We start from the raw sequence: 20,264 nt of genomic DNA, 5'->3' as shown, positions 1-20,264 counted from the left end.
GTCAGGGGAGTCCTGTGGGACTGTGGCAGCCCAGAAAGGAGGTCACGGAAGGCCCAGGCAGCAGAGGGAAAGGACATTCTCAGGACAGAGGGCCCAAGCAGCAGCTGGAAGATTTTTTCAGGGAGGCTGGTCCCCAGGAAGAATGGGCTAGTCAGTGTTGACTGTCATTTCTCTCCAGTTCTAGGATTCCTTCACTTCCCACCAGCACCTCGATTACCCATCTGCCAAATGGAATAATAAATACCATCCCATCTCCCTCCAAGAGGAATTGAGGATGTGGAGGTCTTATGAGCTGACGGATATGGGTGTTCTTCGAGCAGGATGGTGCCTACTCTCCAGGGAGCAATTGCTGCTGTTATTAATAAAAAAGACGTTCCCAGGAAGGGGATCTTCCAGCCCAGTCACACTGTCCCAGCTGATGTCAGTGGTGCCCTTTGAGCCCTGCCTGCACTGCAGATTCACAGCAAATAAATAAAAAGTCGTTGGTTTAAGCTAAAAGAAAAGATGTTGATGGCGTTTGGTATGTTGTCGTATATCTCTCCCTTCTCTCAACCCTGAGTCTTCGCCACTGATCTCTCTGTGTCTGGCACCCCCTACCCCCGGCGTTTCTGCTTCTGGGTCTGCGGCACTGCAGCTGGGGGCAGGATGAGGCCGACGCGGGCCTGGAGGCTGGCTGTGCGGGCACGCGGGGCGATGGCTACTGCACCTCTGTCTCCGGTGCCCACACAACCAGCCTTTTAACCCTCCAAATCCTGCTTTCTGCCTGGCCTTCTGCTTCCTGTGGCAGCAGGTGGCAGTGGTCCTACATGGAGGGATTTTCAGGTCCTGGAAGGCTCTTAGCTCCATCCGCCTCCCAAGCAATCAAAAATGGATGGAAGAAAACTACGTGGGAATGTTAGCGGCTATGATAATAGGATGTGGCGATGTCAGAGCCCGGGGCCAGAGCCTGGGGGTGTCACAGATAAACTTACATGCTGATTAGAGCAGGCCAATTACGGAACACGTGATACCTGCGGTAACTGCTGGCTTCAGAGTTTGAAATGAAAGGGCCCTAAAGGTGACCTGGCCTACCCCTGAGTCTAGCCTGTGTTTCTAACCCAGCTCTGCCAACTCCCACATTACTCATTCTCTTCCAGGTTCCAGGATTGCTGAAGAAGTCATCCTGAGAAAGCATCAGTCCCCTGGAGCCAGGGACAAAATGTCATTTTCTTCTAGTGCCTGGGACTGAGACCCCCCTGAGGCCTGGGGCCCAGGAGATACAATGCAACTGAATGGAAGGAACTTGAGTCTGGGTGACTTGGTCCAGTATGTCTTTATAGAACATCTCCTAGGTGCTGGCAGTTCTGAGAAGGTATGGGCCCTGCCCTAGAGTAGTTTGCACACAGTGAGATGCTTGTTGAGCAGTGGGTGCTAGACTAAAATCAAGAGAAAGCCTGGGGGACAGCACCCACAATCACACCCTGGCGGTTCAGTGTTGTAGAAAATCTTATAACTTTCGACTTGGGACCACTGCAGGGTCATGGGCCCTCATTGCCAGTCAGCATTGTCTGGGTTCCCAGCAGTTAGAGCACATACGTGGCACACTCGTGTCCTAATCCTGGTCCATAGCAGACATCGCTAATCAATTAGGACCTCTTCTCTGCTGAGCTGACGGGGTTTCATCACCCTTCACTTATCCATCCACACTCCGGGCAGCCACCACCAGTCAATCATGGTTGGCTATGAGACGAAATCTATTTAATTTCCTGTCCACGTCTGTTCTTGTGGCCAATCTCTTTTGCATTTATGTCAAATGTTCTCCTCCCTTCAAACCAAGAACCCTCCCACCTTCCTCCACTTTCTCTCTGCAGATGACTTCACCTTCTATTTTATAGAGTAGAGCTCCGATTAGAAGCCTCAGGTCACCACCACATTACCTGCCTCTGGCCTCCTCCCTCCTTCCGTTACAGGTGAGGATGTGCCCTTCTCCACCCAAGGCCAAACCCTCTACCTGAGCTCCAGCCACCACCCCCCTGCCTTCCTGGAACCCTGGGCTAGTAATTTTTTCTACTCTCTCTCCTGGGTCATCAGGCTCACTCCTCCCACTGTATTCTTTCCATCACATTTTAAGCCTGCCAATTCTCTCCTATCTTCAGAAATGTTGGGAGTTGGGGGGCGGGGCAATACAGTTACCAACTTTTTATTTTGCCAAATAACAGCTTTGAAAGCCCCATTTGCCCTATATCACCATCATTTTTTTTTAAAAGCCAAACATGTTTAACTTCAAACATAGTAGAAAGGAGGCAATTTCAGAATATAAGCCTGTAAATTGAATAAATCTAGTTATTAAAAAATTCACCACCTTGTACTTATTTTTCTCAGTTCTTTATAGACCAGAGGAAACCCAAGGACCCACGCAAGATCTGCGGGGATCCTTCAGGTTCAGCTTGTCCAACTGCATGAGCCTGGCAGTCAGGAATTGGGTCTCCCCACCCCCTGGGCCGGCACACCCCCCCGTGGCAGCAGCCTGGCTCGTTCCAGAACGTCTGGGTTTGCACAGTGTCCACAGCCACCGCCTGGAGAGGCAGGGCTTCCCTCTGGGCCTCCAGACGTCACCCAGCCCTGTTCAGAGTTGTCACGCATGTCCACACCCCAAGTGCCCTGAAGCTGCTGAGGAACCTCCAGAAGAGGTGAAACAGCGCCTCGCTCCAGAAACATCCCAGACGCGAGGGAGGGCACTCTCCTGCGGGATGTACCAGCTAAAACGGCGCCCCGCCCACGAGATCATCAACATTTCTGGAAGAATACGGCAAGGGCACCACGAATGGGGGAACAGCCAGGACTGGGACACAGGAGGCCAGGATTCAAGTTGAAGGTCGCCTGCATGGCCTTGAGGAAGCCATTCCTCCTCTCTGGGCCTTAGTTTTCATCTGCAAAACGAGTATGATAAAGCCCCTCTCGTGGCGTTATTGTGAAGATCAAAGGTCATGTCATCTGCGCCTGGAACGGTGGCTGGTGCACAAGGATCCCTCCACCATGTAGACTTTTAACTCCATGCTATAAAATGAACGTATCCAGCACAATGCAATGAGGTGGGTGTGTTAGGCCCATGTCACACATGAAAGACTGAGGCCCTGGGAGGTGAACTGGCTTTCCCAGGCTCTCAGCTGACAGTGGTGGAGCCACACTTCACGCCCAGGCATCCTGAGCCAAAGCTCTGACCCTTCGCACCAAATCCCCCCGTAGAGCAGAAATGGGGGGCAGGGGGGCACTCTGCCGTCAGCACTGGAAACCCAGCCTGTGCTCGTGGGCTCTCAGGGAGGGATTCTGGGGCAGGGGTGGCCCGGGGCAGGGTAGGCACGGGGGGCCAGGCAGGGAGAGGCTCTCTCACTCTCTATCACTCTCTCTCTCACCTTAGCTTGCGCAGTCCTTCTCCAGAGCTCTAGAGCCAGGAGCCTGAGGCTGCTCTGTCGTAGAATGGTGGGACCTCATTGGAGGCCTGGCTCAGATACCTGGCAAGGCCGGCTAGCGGTGGCCAGGGTGTCTTATAATTATGTTTCTGTTTCCCAAGCTATTTCCTAGAGACACTCATTGAAACTGGATCTGAGAGGCCTCTGCAGGAGCAGACGCACGCCTGGGGCAGGGTTAGGCGTATTTCCAGTGGCATAGACCCTCCCTCCCTCCTACAGCCTTGGGGGCCCTGTGCCTTCTTTGGGGACCGGAGGGGGATGGACAACAAGAGTCAGACTGACTCAGGTCCCCAGTGCCCGACGGTCTGGGAAGGCCTGAGATGGAGCTGCAGAGCACCCAGACAGGAGGGTGAGGAGTGGAGCGGCGTGTCTGGGGGTCGACGCTGCCCCAGAGCTTGGCCTGGCCCTGCACGTGAATCCTCAGCCTGCCACAGGACCTGGGACTCTGGAGTTATGTGGCCCTAAGAACGCAACAAGGCAGGCGTGGACTTCTCTCAGCACAGATTGGGGATGGACGTGTTTTATGCCAATGCACTGACTGTTACAGGTCCATTCAGCTGGCTCCCTGACTGCACATAAGAAGGAGCCTTGGATCACAGCTCCCGGCCCGGGGTCCAGTCCTGGCTCTGTCCCCCACTCACCATGAGCTTCACCCATGTGCTGGCCTCTGTGGACCTCAGTCTGCCCATGGCTATGATGAGGTGGGCAGGCTCAAGCTTGGAGGCTGCATCCAGCTGTGAAACTCTCAGGTGGAGGGGAGATTTGCAGCACAGAGTGGGCCATTTGCTCCAGGCGTGGCTGAGCCGGAAGCGGCAGCTGCCAGCGAGATCTGCACACGGCTCCCAGCCTGTTGTTTGTGGAGAGCAGGTCTCTGAGAGCCGAGGTGGGGCTCACAGTGCCCGGTCTTTACTGCTGGCCTGTCCTATGCTCACCAGGCTCAGGGGAGACCTGGATGGGAGGACCTGGTCAACTTTCATTCATCTGTTCACTCCTTCACTCGTTCATTCTTTCATACCCTTACCAAGCTCGAAACCTACTACACACCACTAAAACCGCAGGGATGATTGAGTGGTGCCTGCTCTCCCGGAGCTCAGGGTCGGGGTGGGAGACAAAGCCAGCACCATTCACCAGCTACAGTGTGGGGAGCGGCCCAGGGGTGGGGAGAGGATGAGGAGGCTGGAGCTGATGGTGGCTTGGACTGGGACAGTGGCAGTGGGGCTGGACAGAGTAGATGGGTGTGAGGTCTTTTCGGGGGTCTGTCAACAGGACAGACCAAGGACCAGCTGATTTCAGAGATGAGGAAGAAACTGGAGCTGGCCACAAGACCTGTGTGCTAGCCGGATACCTGAGTCAACACTTGTGTCCCCACGGACTTGGGGCTTCAGGAAGAGAAGGGCAGTGTCCAGGCCTGCCCACACGGCTGTGACTTTCATCTCTGGGCTCTCCTGCTTCCTTACCCACAGGAAAGAGCTGCTGTTAGCTTCCCCCAGACCCTGGGTGACTCTGGTCCTGCAGCCCGGGGCAGGTGGGACAGGAAGGCCCTGTCACCCCAATGAAGCATGCAGAATGCTGGATCCCTTACTGGCCTCCCTCAATGACTGGGCTCACCAGGGGCTCCTCCAGGCCTGGGGAGGAGCGTGGGGACTAGCCGAGCCCAGTGGCCCCCCTCTGTGTCAGCTGGAGGCTGTTCCAGGGCAGGACGCACTGCCCAGATGCCCACAGGAGGAAGGGCTGGGGAGGCAGCTGAGTGGTGAGGGAGAGGGAGAGGCTGTGTTGGGAAGCACTTACTTCCCTGCACAGTCTCCACAGCTGTCCTGACTCATGCCACGTCGCCAGCAGGTGTCCTGCAGCTGGAGAGTGGCATGGCCCTCTCCATGAAGTCAGTCAAGGTCCTGCTGGCTCCTCCAGGCCCCCCTGCAGAAATCCCTCCCTTCTCTGGAAACTGTGAATATCTCCTGGAATCATAGATGGCCCAGGTGAGTTTCGGCTCCTTCTGTTCAGATGAGTAAACCGAGGCTCTGAGCGGGGAAGGGACTTGCTAGAGGCCACAACAGGCCATGGCACAGCTCCAACGTGAGCCTAGAGCTCTTTCTGTCCAGGCCCAGGTGTGGCCTTAAAGATGCTAGCCCAGAGGTCCTGTGTTTCTGAGGCCCTCCCACGAGCCTCTCCTGTGTGGAGGGCTGCAGAGAAAGGAAGGCAGGCACAGACAGACGGACAGATGTACCCTGCTCTTACCCTTGATGTATGTGGGGGGGGGTTGAGTGGTGGGGGGAGGGGGCTGGAGGAGGAAGACCTCAAACAGCAGGCATGTCACATTACGAAATAGGACCCTCTGGGTTAGACTGACTGCTGACCTTGGCCTGACCCTGGCAGGCAGGCCGGTGTGGGTGACCAGACAGGAAGGGAGGGCGAGAGGGTAGCGGCAGTGAGTGCTCACCAGTTGTGGGCGGAACATCTCGTCTAATTCTCACAATTTGGGTTGAATTCCATCAACACAAATTGCAGCAACACGAGCAAGAAATACACGTTCTTCATTGTAGTTCCGGACCAAAGCTGACTAATAAAGGAGGCAAATACAATTCTTGGTCCCAACGAGGACATGGCTGTCACCAGCAGAGGCAGCCACAGAGAAAGAAAGAAAGAGTGAGGGAGAAGTGAGAGAGAGAGAGGAGAAGGAACAGGGAGAGAGACGCTGAGCACCCCTGCACCCGGACATCTGGACTTCCGTTTGCACCAAGTGGCCAGAGCCCCCAGAAGAAGCATCAAATTCGTGGTCCACATCGCGATGATAAAAATTGTATTAATTGTCGTGACGATGATGGTAGCTGCTATTTTGAGTTCCTACTATGTGGCAGGTTATTTAAATGTTATCATTAATCTTTGCACTATTCTACAAGGTAGGTCTTTTCAATTCATCAGATAGTTATGGCTAACATTGCCCATTCATGGAAGAGGGACGTGAGCCTTTGAGAAGTTACCATGCCGAGGTCATGCAGCCTGGAGCGGGCTGGGCTGGGATCTGGAGCCAGGACTGGGGGATGCCGGAGCCTGCCTTTTCCCCATCGGGAAAGCCACATGGCCCTTACAGTCTTGGCCCTGGCTCTGCTGGGTGGGCACAAGGCTGGGCTGGGCAGTGGGAGCTGGCTTCATTTCTGGACTCTCAATATGGCTCCTGGGGCATGAAGGGGCCACAGAAGTTCTCCTGGTTTTGGCAGGGGTCACTCCCCTTGCCCACGGGCACTGTCATGAAAGAATCCTTGACCAGAAGCAGGAGAACTACCCCAGCTCTGCTGAGGGCTGTGGGGCTTTTCCTGCTCCATTCTGGGCCTCAACTTTCCCCTTTAGGAAGCAGAGGTCAGGAGAAAGTCTAGCCAATCTCCCAGCCCTTAAGGATTCTGCAAATGATCCCTTCCCCACTGTGGCCCAAACCTGCTCCGAAGGCGAAGAAGCAGATCTTGTCTTCGTTCTCCTGCAGAAGCGCCATGACCCTCTTCCCCATCCGCTCATTCCTCTTGTAGATGAGCTCCTGGCGGAAGTAGCTGTCGATCTCCTGGGCCGTCACCTGCTCGTGTGGTGGGAGGGTGGTGTTGATAAAGTTGGGCAGCTGTAAAGGCAAGACAGAGGCTGCCTTCAGTTCTTTCTGGAGCAAGGTGGCTTCAAATAAGCACACGGCCCAGTACGGGGCCGGACAACTCACCGTCATTAGTCCCTCCAGTGGGCTGGATGTTTTGTATACGTTTTTCATCAATTCCAAAACCCTCGAGATGAGTGCTGTTATTCCAGCTTTACAAATGAAGAGGGCAAGAATGGAAAGATCCAGAGACAGGTGCAGCGTCACACTGCTGGCAAAGTGGCAGAGCCAGGCGGAGGGCCCCCGACTGCCGCACTCCCACATGCACCACTCCTGTCTCTGCCGTTTTGCAGCTCAGCTTCCAGACATGGGGGTCCTGTGGTGGCGGACAACGCTCACCTCGTCCCTGCTCTCACACCAGCGCCGACGTGTGTAAGGAATTCGGTCCAGCGAGCAGGTGTGGAGGGTCAGCTGAGCTGCCTGGTGTAGCAGAAAGGCCATGGGCAGGGGACCATGTTGACTTGGGGTTTAGGCCCTGCTCTGATACTGTGTGACCTTGGCCAAGTCACTTAACTTTTCCGAGTCCTAGTTTCCTCATTTGTAAGATCGGGCTGACAATACTGTGAGGTATCGTCTGAGATGATGGGTGCTGTCACGGGCTGTACTCAGCCTACTGTCCTAAAGAGTGAGAGGAGGGGTCCTAACCTTTGGTTTTCCCAGTGTATCAGCCCTGGTTGGCTACGTTCTGTTGCCACCACTACATCCCCATCCCCAGCTCCACCACCTCCCAGGACATAACCCACACGCCTTCATCTCTTCTGAAAAGCTTCAACTCTAGGACCACGGCTTCCTCCCATAATGATGGCTTGTTCAACAACCTGGTGTGGAACTGTCCAGACTTCCCAGCTCTGGGCCCACTGCCATCCTCAGCCATGTGGCCTGGGGCCAGCATCACTGACACATTCTCGAACCAGGCAGAGAGCTCCCTGAGTTCAGGGTCAGGGCCTTTGTCACTCCTGGGCCCCCAAGGCCTGGCACAAAGCAGGTGCCCAGGAAAGGCTTCTGGAAGCTTGAGCATAAGCTTGTGCTGTCTTTCCTCACCACATTGCCTCCCTCTGTATTCTTCTGTTCCCAACATGTTGTCTTTCCAACACAGATGACGGGTCCAGCACCGTGGCCTCCAACATGTGTGTGGGGCCTGAGGGGAAGCCACGGCCACAGAGGATTCTGACGCAGAGTCAGAACATGCCCTCTCTGTCCCCACAACCTGTCAATGTCATTCCAACCTCCAAGCTCCTGCTCACAGGATGTCCTCCACCTGGTGTTCCCACTCCTATTTCTCTGTCTTCACCAACCCAGGCACAAAGCACAGGACATGAGGCCGAGTAGACTGATGAGATGGCTAGATAGAGCCTCTGGCATGAGGGGACCAATTTCCTGCAGCTTTTAGCCCCCAAGAGTCATGCAGCCCAGCCACATGGCTTCCAGAGCTACTGATGAGTTGTCAACACTCATTCTGAGGAAAATGGAGGCGTCAGTGGAGGCTGAACCCTGAGGGACTCGGGGGAGGCCAGGACACCCGCCACTGCTGTCTGCTGACCAAGGACCAGTGCCTTCCCCAGAGGGAGAGGGAGGGGCTTCTCTGCCAGAAAGGGCAGATTCGCTGTTCTTGGATGAACAAGACAATGATGTGACTGGTGTACCCTAAACTTGTGCAGTGCACAACCTGCGTAGCTGTATGCAGCAGCCATGCCAGTGTCCAACAGGGCCAGCAGAGTTGGTGCCCGGGGACTGTTTGGCAAATGAATAAATGCAGGAATGGAGTTCTTACTCCCTCCCCAACCGTGGAAAGGATGATCGGCAGCCCTGACAAAACAGGCCACAAAACAGGACTTGATGCAGCTGTAGGAAAACCTGCAGGCTTCTGAGTGAGGGAGGAGCACAAGGGAACCTGGGACTCAGAAGGGTTATTTCTGGAAACACAACCCTCACAGGCTTCTCTCCACTGTTTTGGTATGGAAGAGAATGTGGGACAATGTTGTACCAACAAATAAATATTTGTCAATCAGTGAACGTGCGGATGAATGAAGGAGCTGGGAGGCGGCAGAGGTATGCTGGTTATGACCGTGAGCCCCGCAGTCAGGCAGCCAGGACAGCTGGAATCCCTCTTTTGCCACTTATCAGCTGGAGGTCTCTATAACTAGCAAGTTACTTGGCCTCTAACAGACTCGGTTTCCAAATTGGTGACACGGGGGTAATACATGTTGTGGCAGGAATTAAACAAGATCAGTTTCGGACAGGTCTTGGCTCAGTGCGTGGCACAAAGGAAGTCCTGACTGACTTTTGTTTCTTTCTTTCTTTTTCTTTTTTTTTGTGAGGAAGATCAGCCCTGAGCTAACATCCATGCTAATCCTCCTCTTTTTGCTGAGGAAGACCGGCTCTGAGCTAACATCTATTGCCAATCCTCCTCCTTTTTTCCCCCAAAGCCCCAGTAGATAGTTGTATGTCATAGTTGCACATCCTTCTAGTTGCTGTATGTGGGACGTGGCCTCAGCATGGCCGGACAAGCAGTGCGTCGGTGCGCGCCCGGGATCTGAACCCGGGCCACCAGTAGCGGGGCGCGCTCACTTAACCACTAAGCCACGGGGCTGGCCCAGTCCTGACTGACCTTTGAACAACCAGCCTGGGGGATGCAGCTGGCTCGTCGCCTTTCCCCTATGGTGGCAGAGGCTACAGTAAAGGGTGGCTTTGGGCAGGGCGTAGAGACAGAGATGACAAAGAGATGGCCTTCAGAACCATCAGAGAGCCAAGAAGGCAACATTCTGCATCCCTTCCCTTCTGCCAAGGGTCCAGGCAGAGGCCTTCTCCCTGGACCTGTGGATGTGTCCAGCCCTCCCTCCTCCGCTCCATGCCCATGAGTGTGCGTTTGTGGAAAGATGAATCTCCATTCATTCCTTAGGGAGCTAAAAATAATTAACAAAGACAAGAACCAGAAAATTCAATGTCAAAGCCACAAAGAAGTTGGACTAGATGCTCGGTTCCCTGGGCTGCCCAGCAGCTGGCTGACATTCTCTGCATGCTTCATGCTGATGGGCCCTGGCTCCGTGCCAAGGATGGGGCCTGGGTTTGGGCCTGGGCTGGGAGGGAAGCAAATTAATGATGTCATTAGACTTGTCAGGAGCCTTAAATCTCCCGCAACAAGTGTAAGTGCAAGATGCACAGTAACATTTTAAAGAGGACACGTCAGGTCCCCAGGGCCCTAGAGTGATGGGTCTGAGATGGGATGATGAGAAGATGGGCTGAGCAAAGCTGGAGTGGGGCTGTGGGGGATGACTTCAGTGTAGGCACCCAACCAGGACTGGGTCAGGACTGGCAGTTAAGTGCTCAGGTCTGCTGACGTCACCAACCTCCGTGTCTCCATCCCTTTGGGTCTGAGATGGGATGATGAGAAGATGGGCTGAGCAAAGCTGGAGTGGGGCTGTGGGGGATGACTTCAGTGTAGGCACCCAACCAGGACTGGGTCAGGACTGGCAGTCAAGTGCTCAGGTCTGCTGACGTCACCAACCTCCGTGTCTCCATCCCTTCTCTTTACCCCACCCATCCAACAGACTCCTTCTGAGAACTTCCATAGCCCTGTGTCCAGCCAGGGTGCCAGAGAGCACCCGCAGACTGGGTGTGCTGCCCTAGATGGGCTCACAGCCCAGTGGGGGAGCCAGAACACTGTGGGATCCATGCTTTGAGAGGGCGTCGAGGGATGTGGGAGCCCGGAGCAGGCACTTAATAGGGTGACCGTGTGTCTTGGTTTGTCCAGGACAGGCGAGGTTTGTGGCTGGGTAGACTGCTCCATGCCTGTTAATTATTCTGACTTAATTATATTTGAGCTGTCACTCTCAAAAGTGTCTGGGTACGGACAATCAGGATGGCTACATTACACCTAACTCAGGCTGGGGGCTCAGACAAGGCTTCCCAGGGGTGGGGCCTTTGGATCACGCTGTCAATTTAGGGGCAAGGACAGTGCAAGAGACCTGGGAGCTGCGGGAGGTTGGGCCTAGGCGTTTCTGAAGGTGGGATGGTGGAGTGGGGAGGCAGGGCAGACCACGGGTGAGGTGTCCCCGGCCCCTGCTCCTCAACGTTCTCATCCTGGGCCCCTGTCCCACCCAGGCCTCCACAGGCTGCTTCATCTTTCTCTGCACTGCAGCCACAGGCGTCTTTCTGAACACATCACTGTCTGGCTTGAACACTCCAGGGCTTTCTCACCCCCCATGAAGTGCCCTCTGCTCTGCAAATCGTTCCTCGGGACCTCCCACTTTCCCACACCCCCACCAGGCAGCTTGCTCTGCCTGCCAGCCCCTCCCTTCCTCCCCACCTGGTGGGCTCCACTCTCAAGCCAGCTGCAATACCACCTTCTCCCCCAAGCCTTCCAATTGTACTCCTCCAGCGCTTGTGTCCTCGGCCCCCCGCAGACCTAGAGGCCTCCAGTTGCAGACGCCGCCCCATGTCACCTGGACCTCTTCTCCATCAGCAAGTGGGCACTGGATTTAGCCTGGTTCCCCTGACACTAGGTTTTTCTGTGTCTGGAGGCAGGGCTGTCCCCCCTGCCCCATCCCTTGAGGGCTAGACTCTGCCTGTGCCCCCCTGGGTGCAGCCTGGGTTGCTGTTCTAATCTGGGGGGGAAAAACTCACTCACTGTCCCACCTCACGTATAGGCACGGCCAGGAGAGCCCCCATGCAGTTCACCTGCCAGAGACAAATCAGTGGTTCTGAACACAGGCTCACAGGAAATCTGAGCTGGCCATGCCCTGAGGTCACCCCATTCCTCCCTCTCTCAGCTTCTGTCAGCACAGCCTGGCCAGGGCCCTGTCCTGCACAGCCCTCCCTCCAGCCCAGCCACATCACGGCCAGGCCATCCCAAGTGGTGACCAGGTCCTCCTCTGCCACAGAGCCCACCAGCCTCTCTCCCAGCGGATGGCGCAGTGTGGGGCTCTGTCGCAAGGCGGATCCCAGGAGAACGTCTATGAGGCTCGAGCTGTCAGGGTGTGCCCCCCCCCCCGCCCCGCCCGCCCAGGAGTCCGAGCTCAGAATCCTGAGCCTCCCGCAGCAGGGTCTCCGGCTCCTGCCTCTTGCACTCTCCACACTGCACCCAGCACAGCACTCACCTGAGTGCACTCACATGACAGTGGCTCCCTGAGGCTCGCTCTGTGCCCTGAGCTGGGCACCTGGACACAGATGAGCAACACACCGTGGCCCTCCAGGCGCTCACGGTCTAGTGGGGTATGGGGGCACACAGAGCATCGGGGCAGGTCCCTGGCTAGGCCTCCAGCCCCAACTCACCCCTCCTCCTGCTTTCTCTAGCCTCGGGCTAGTTCGCTCGCAGTTTCCTCTGCTGGAACATTCTTCCTCCTCTTATCTATGACCAGTTCAGGTTCTTCTCTGACCTCTCATCTTGCAGGAATATCTCCTTCTCTTCCCAGCCCCAGCCCCTCCCCCAGGCCCATCTAAATTCCTGCTCTGGCCACAGGCTCCAATTGCACCCTCTCCTCCCCGCACAGCAAGGGTCACGCTTTGGCACAACTGGTTGTGGAATCTGCCCGTCTCTCCTCTGAGACTGTCAGCCCCAGAGGGACAGCCCTCTCTGGGTTGCCCCCCAATATCCGTTTTCAAAGCAGTGTGCCTGTCATTTATAAATTATTTTGTTCATTCGTTCAGCAAATATTTACTGAGCCTTGCTCTGTGCCAGGCACAGATCTAGCCAGTTGGGATGTATTGGCGAATGAAACAGATGAATAAAACTTCCAATGGGGGGCCGGCCCCATGGCTTAGCGGTTGGGTGCCCGCGCTCCGCTGCTGGCGGCCCGGGTTCGGATCCCGGGTGCGCACTGACGCATTGCTTCTCCGGCCATGCTGGGGCCGCGTCCCATATGCAGCAACTGGAAGGGGGTGCAGCTATGACATACAACTATCTACTGGGGCTTTGGGGGAAAAATAAATAAAATTATTAAAAAAAAAAAAAAGCTTCCAGTGGGGAAGGACAGACAGTAACTAACCACTCATCAATGAATCAAGATATGCAAGTTTGTGAGAAGACGATAAAGGTCGTGGGGAAAAGTGGAGCATGACAAAGGGGAGAGAGTGCGGCGGTGGGGTCGGGCTGTGATTCTAGACCGGGCAGCGGGGCCGCCTCACTGAGACAATGATATTTGACTGAAGTCTTCAGGGCAGAGAGGGGGTAGCCGTGGTGATACCCAGGGAAGGGCATTCCTGGCAGAGGTAACAGCCAGTACAAAGGAGGAGCATGCCAGGTGGGCTCCAGGATCAGCAAGGCCTGATCAGCTGGAGTGGTGAGTGTGAGGGGAGGGCAGAAGGATGTGTGTGTCGGGTGGGACAAAGAGCCACACAGGCCATTGTAGAGACGCTGGCTTTTCCCCTGAAAAAAATGAGGAGCCACTGTAGTGTCCTGAGCAGGGAAGTGGCCTGTTTGGACGAATTCATCTGCTTCTGGAGTGAATGGATATTTAGGCTCCATGACACAGAAGCACAGGGCCCAGAGGAGCCAGGGGAATACCAGACTCCATCCAGGGCATCAGGGAGGGTTTCTCCAAGGAGGTGACACTTGACCAGGGCCACGTGGGAGGAGAGCAGGAGGGAGGAGCCTGGACAAAGGCACAGTGGAAGGAAGAGCAAGCTGTAGGTGACACAAGGTCTGCGCGGTGGGACACCCGGGCTGTGACAAGGCCAGCGGAGGGCAGGACGTGAGGGCCTTGAATGCTGGACCAAGTGTCTTGGAATTGACCCCGAGGGCGATGGGGAGGCCTGGTGAAGCTGCGCTCTGCTCCTCGGGGTCCCCCTCGCTGTCTGCCCAGCAGGGGCCTTTCCTCCAGGGCTGGAATCACGGTGGAATGCCCTGGGCTGCACTCAAGCCCGAGCTCCCAGCATGGTGGGCTTCTGCCTCCCTGTTCTTTCGGGCTAAGCTTCTAGGGTCGAGGCCCCCACGCCACACGCACCAGGCTCAAGTGCTGCTCTTGATAACTCAACAACTAATAAGTGGTACGGCCTTGGGCAAGTCTCTTCTCCTCTCTGAGCCTCAGTCTCTCCATCTGTAAAATGGGATACCAGTAGCTCCTGCTCACCATGGCTGGAGAGAAGATTGCCTGCGCCTGGCACACAGCAGGTGTCTAATAAATGCCAGGCGGGTTCCTATGGGCCTGGCCTTCGGAACTGGTGACCCAGAGCCTGTGTGGGCTGGAGGAGGGAGCCTCACCTGGGACGTGTCATGGTTGAAGATGACGGCGTTGAGGTCCCCGCAGTTGTAGTGCTTGATGAGGTCCTCCGTGGTGTAGGGCGCCTGCAGGCTCCCGGCCCGCACGCTCTCGTGCTGCAGCAGGGTCTGGTTCAGGGCAAACAGCACCTGGGGGAGGAAAGAGACAGGAATAAGGGCTGTGCTTGGGGACCTGGGGGAGGTCCCTGATACCTCCGGGACCACGCTCCTGCCTCTGGACTGGGGGCACCAGGCCCTGAGACAGAGAAGCTGTGTGGGGCCCGCACCAGCTCCTTACTCACTGGCCCCTGAACACGCTCAGCCTGCTCTCATCTCCAGCAACTGCCCACAGCTCCCTGCTCCTTCTCTGGGTATCAGCATCTCATCTAATAATGTGGCAAAACCAGAACCCTCGTTGTGTCTAGGTTTCGGGATGATGGGTGAGTTTTTCTTTTGACTCCTTTCTTTTCCTGTGCTTAGAAAAGTTCTAGAATGAGCACAGACTCCTTCTGTAATCAACAGCAGCCCCAGACAAATCAACAAAACAAGCAGAAAGCCCACTGCGATGTCAAGGCCCAACCCAAGTGCCACCTGCTCCAGAAGCCGTCCCCACACCAGGAAAGGCCCTGGGAGCTGGGCCGTCTGCGTCAGGTCATGCTGGCACTCAGCATGTTTCCTCTAGCTCCTCTGTGCTCTGGGCCACCATGCCGGGCCTGGGGACACAGCTGTGCCCCGGCCGACCTGCCAGGCATCAGGGTCACTGGGAGTGCTGTACAAAACATCAGATGCCCAGGCCTCACCCCCAGAATTGGAATCTCTGAGGTGAGCCCAGGATCTGTATTTTTTTTTTTCCTGAGGAAGATTGGCTCTGTGCTAACATCTGTGCCCCTCTTCCTCTATTTTGTATGTAGGTCGCTACCACAGCATGGCTTGATGAGTGGTGTAGGTCCATGCCCAGGATCTGAACCCGCGAACCTGGGCCACCGAAGTGGAGCATGCAAACTTAACTACTCCGCCACCGGGCCAGCCCTCCAGGATCTGTATTTTTGACAGGCTCCCCAAGAACTTCTTTACAGTCCGATTGCTTCTGGCATTTGAGGACCACGGCTCTAATGAACACGGCCTGCCCGAGGTGCAAGGGCCCTGAGAGATGGTCCAAAATGTCCCATTTTAGAAGGAGAAACTGAGGCCCATGAGGGGAAAGGACTTGCTCAATTCTGCACAGCTGGGACTGCCGCCAGCTTCATGTGACTGTTTCCCAGACTCCCTTGGCCAACAAAAGGGAAGCACCTGACCATTATTTGAGTTATTTAGCAGATATATAGGGGAAAACTTGTTGCAATTCTTGTGCAAAACGTCAGGAGGGGTTCAGGCCACCTGTCCCTCCTGTTTCCCCATCAGTCCTTAGGCCCTGCTCATCCTGTCTGCACACAGTCTTGGACGGCAGCCCCCAGCCTCTTGGTCCGCACCAATTCAGGCCCAGCATCTCTTGCTGGGTCCACTACAACAGTCCCTCCCATCCTCTCCCTGCAGACCCCCTCCCCTTCCACTTATTCCATATTCTTTTGCCACAGTCATTTTTTTTTCCTCCCCAAAGCCCCAGTACCTAGTTGTCTATTCTAGTTGTAAGTCCTTCCAGTTCTTCTATGTGAGCCGCTGCCACAGCATGGCTACTGACAGACGAGTGGGATTCCACACTGGGATGGAACTGGGGCTGCTAAAGCGGAGCACACCAAACTGCAACCGCTAGGCCATCAGGGCTGGCTCCACAGTCATTTTTTAAAAGCACAAATCTGATGGTCGCTCTCTCTCTCCTTTTTGCTCAAAACTTTCACGGGTGCCTCCCATCCCCAGGATAAAGGCCTAGCTCTTCAGTGGAGCCTGCAACGCAGTGACCTGGACCTTGCTGTCAATGACCTTGTTTCCTACCCAGCCTTTGTGTCTCCAAATGCTCAACTACTCAGCAATCTTCTGTCTCTGCGCCTCGTATGTGCTGTTCCCCGTGCATGGAAAACCTTCCGCCTCCGTTCTCCACTTTTGAATTCAGATTTGGCCTTCCAGGCTCTGCTCAGATGTCTCCTCCATGGAATTTCTCTGATTGCCTGGGGTCTGGGTGAGGCCCCTCTCCAGGCCTCCCATGGTCTGTGGCAGATTGATATGGTAATGGCCCAAATCTTTGCCCCCCCTATATTCATGTCCTCGGCCACAGAACTCTATAGCTCCCTCCCATTCTGACTCTGAACTTGCTTTATAGCCCAGGCGATGTTAGTAACTATTACAAACAAGGCCTGAAAAGCACCTGGGTGCATCGGCTGCCCCTTGCACCTCCACTGTCACCCGGAGAGCAGCCCAGGCCAGCCTACTGGAGGATGAGAGACACATAGGACAGAACCGAATTGCTTCAGTTGTCCCCCCAAGGCCATCCCAGACCAGCCAACAGGGAGCTGCCTCCCAGACACGCAAGTGAGCCCAGCCAAGCTGAGCAGAGCCTACCCGCAACCGGGCCCCAACACCCGAGCAAATGCTCACGGCTGTTGCTACACAGCACAGTTGCAGTGACAGATAAGTGACCCACGATGCTTCCCTCCACCATGGCGGGAACATTAGATTATACCTGCTGTTTAGCTACCTGTCTCTGCCATTAGACTATGAGCTTCTTGAAGATAGGAACTGCATCTTATTCATTTCTGTACTTGTAGCACTCAGCATGGGCCTGGTAAGGAGAGGGTGTCACCCCATCCTTTCCTTGGCACTGTGACACCTGCAGTGGTCACTCCATCGTTCATGGCTGCTCGTCAAGCCCTTCAGGTTAGCCCCTGGGACTTTGGCACTCAGCTGCATTTGGAGCACGCTGCCACCACGTGGCAGAAGTTCCCACCAGTGAGTGACATCAGCCATGGGTTTAGGAACACATCGTCGGAAGAGAAAAGCTCACGGACCAGGCACACAAAGTCTGCCCAAAATAGTATCATGGGCAACCGGGCCAAGCTCGTGCTCGTGGGAGCTCCTCCGCCCATGCCCTCCCGCCTCTGTCCCTGGCCGGGCAGGGGAGCTGCACTGCACTGGGATGTGGCAGCCCAGGCTGCTCCCAGTAACGTAATGAGCTGCCTGGAGATGAGGTCAGATCCCACCACCCCACCTCCGGGCATTCTCCAGGCTCTGGCCGCCGCCCCTGAAATGGGATCTGCAGCCACCTGGTGCAGGGTGTTGATGCAGCATGGTGGCTGGGGATGGATCACAGGAGGCAGTGGCCCTGTTGCTGTGGACATTGCTAAGGCAACAGGCATTTCCTCCTACACGGCACATGCCTCGGATGAAACCGTCCGTGTCGAGCTGGACTGCTCTCCTCCCCTGGGGAGCTGGGATGCGCAGGCTTCCTGTGACCACACCCTGTGGCTGCGCACATCTGCCTTGCTGCCTCTCGGGCCAGGCATCACCTGGCTTGTAGTGAGGTCATTGGCTCAGGCACCTAGAAGACCCGCCTGGAGGAGAAACGGCTCCCCTGACCTTCCTACACACACGGAGTCACTTCCGCAGTCACACGGCTCTCGTGGAGCTGGGAGCTGGGAGCTGGGAAGCACAGCACAGCACAATCTGCAGGGTGCTGAGAACAGTCCTGGCATGTAGAACGTGCTGGATAAAAGCTTGTTAAATAAAACTTGGCAGAAAATAGTTAGACTTGAACCTTCCCAGTTGGAGCTGAAATGGCCCCTAGAGGTCATCTGGTCCAGTGGTTTTTCAAACCTTTTTTTAGCCATGGAATCTCTTTTTGTTGTTATTGTTTTCCAGAGGAACCTTACTTGGAACTCAAAATGTGGAGCAGATAAAAATGGAAACTTCCCTGATTGATGTAAGGGGGGCAGGCTGGAGCCTGAAGTCCTGTCGGCTCAATGCCCGCCTGCTGCAGGGTCTCCCAAGGTTTCTCCGGGGAACCCATGGGTGCCCCGGAGCTCAGTTTGAGAACCGCTGATCTCATCCTATGCCTTCTTCATATAGAAGAGGAGAGCAAACAGGGGCCTAGAGCAGGCAGGATGGGGCTCGCCCAAGGCCACACAGTGAGCTGGGGCCAAGTGGGCTCAAACCCGTCTCCCGCCCCGCCCCCCCCACTCCCGCCGCAGGACCCTTTACAGTGCCCTGGATCACGTCTGAGCAGGATTCCTGGATGCCCACTGGCACGGTCCACGTTCATCCCACACATCTTGCCATACCCATTTTCTTTCTTGTGAAATAGCCAGGGGGTATTTATTATTAGCATGTTACAGCTAGAAGACTGAGGCCAGATCACTCCAGAGGCATCCCCAGCACAGCCAGAGTGTTGTGGGGCGGGGACTGAAACCCGAACCTGCCATCCTGGACTCCCCCCAGCCCTGGGCAGGGTTTGGTGCCTTGCACAGACCCCCGTGCTTCCCTTGGTCTTGGCATTTATCCCCCTGAAGGGTCCATTCCTGTTCCCTGCCTGTCTGGACCGAGAGCTTGGCGAGGGCCAGGAGCCTGCCTCTCTGTTCACCGTTGACCAGCAGACACTCAGGAAGTGCTTCAGAAGGAAGCAGGCTGCCCTGACCCCGTGCCCCTTCCCCTACGCCTCCCACCTCGTGCCTTCTGTCCTCTGCTCTTTGAGAAGTGGTCCTCGTCCAGTCATCACAGGGATCACTATGTTTATTGAGTGCTTACTGTGTCAGCAACCTTCTAGGCTCAGATGAATTCATTTAATCTTTACAGCAACTCTGAGCTAAGTCTAGCATTAGCTCCATTTAATAGATTAAGAAAAACACACAAGTTCAGCAAAGAGACAGTAAGTGACTCTACGAAGGTGACGCAGGTGGAGATGGGTGGGACATGCCCTTGGACCCCGGCTGTCCAGCCCTGGGACCCGTCCTCTTAGTTGACCACTGCCCATGGGGGCCTCTCTCTGCTCTCCCTGAAGAGAGCTAGCGGGGCTGGTGTCCCTACTCACAGATGGGAAAACAAAGAAGCAGAGGTGAGGGACGGGCCCAAGGCCACATGGCTTGTAAAGGACAGAAGCTGGGGCTTGACATTACGTCTGTCTCCAGACCAGGTTTCCATGACCAGGGCTTCAAAGTAATATGTGCTCCTTCACCAGCATTCTTAGTGCTTCCAACAGACATAGGGAAGCTACATTCATTTATTCATTCAACAAACACTGATCTTCTGTTGATTCTCTGCAGGGATCTGGGGCTGGTGGGTTAACTGGGCTTGGTTTCCACTTATGTGGAGCTCACTTCAGAGACAGATTTGCCAACCAGCCATGACAGGAGAGGGTGATAAGTGGGACTCTGAGGCCCTGGGCACAGGCACGGAAGAAGTGTCTTGCCCTGACTTCTGCCTCCCTCTTATTCCCCCCAAATTCCCAAGCCTGGCGCTGCTCACAGACTCCCGGGCCTCCACGCCTTCCGCTCCCGGCCATTTTAGAATAACAAACCCTCCTCGCCGTAGCCTCGGTGGCCCGCTCTAGGATAATGTTTGTGATAAGGCTTTGACATGGAATAACAAACACTGGGTGAAGCCCAGAGCCACTCGCCCCCCTGGACGGCTGTGCGCGGAGGCCCAGCCACCAAGAGCCCCTGAGCATCGCGGCAGCCCCCGTCGCCAGCGCTTGCCCACGGGAGCTGGCCCGCGGCGTCTGCTGAGTGTAGGCCCGGGATTTAAACACATCTTCAAACCCGGCCTAGGACGGTGTGAGGCAGGCGCCAGGAGGGTGGGGACAGGTTTATTGTTCCAGATTAGTCTGGTAAACAGTCCTGAACGGGCTGGAGCAGCGAACACTGAGGCCTGTGTTCACTCGCTGGCCAACGTCAGCGTGAGGGGGCAGCAGGACCCTCTCTGCCGGGAAGGAGTGTGGGCCCCGGGCTCCCCAGGCAGGCCTGGCTCTCAGGCAGGGGCTCTGAGGTGGGCGATGAGCACCCCGCAGACACCCCGGGGCATAGGGAAACCACAGCAAAGTTCCGGACCCACGCAGCAGTGCTCACTG

The 20,264-nt window shown here is 55.7% G+C and overlaps 1 protein-coding gene across 1 annotated transcript in view; it reads right to left on the bottom strand.

Annotated features, from left to right (window-relative positions):
- The window catches only part of TRABD2B (TraB domain containing 2B), a 222,337-nt gene that overhangs the window by 26,830 nt on the left and 175,243 nt on the right, over nucleotides 1-20,264 (bottom strand). The window contains exons 3-4 of the mRNA XM_004438521.3: nucleotides 14,279-14,425; nucleotides 6,879-7,053 (exon numbers count right to left, since the gene is read on the bottom strand). Coding sequence (XP_004438578.2) covers nucleotides 6,879-7,053; nucleotides 14,279-14,425 — 322 coding nt within the window. The remainder of the gene's footprint in view (nucleotides 1-6,878; nucleotides 7,054-14,278; nucleotides 14,426-20,264) is intronic.

This window comes from Ceratotherium simum, chromosome 22 (genome assembly GCF_057802395.1).
Source record: "Ceratotherium simum simum isolate JZ-2026a chromosome 22, ASM5780239v1, whole genome shotgun sequence".
NCBI classification, from domain to species: Eukaryota; Metazoa; Chordata; class Mammalia; order Perissodactyla; family Rhinocerotidae; genus Ceratotherium; species Ceratotherium simum.
The sequence above is the reverse complement of the archived record's forward strand: the minus strand, read 5'-3'. Positions and strand labels throughout refer to the sequence as shown.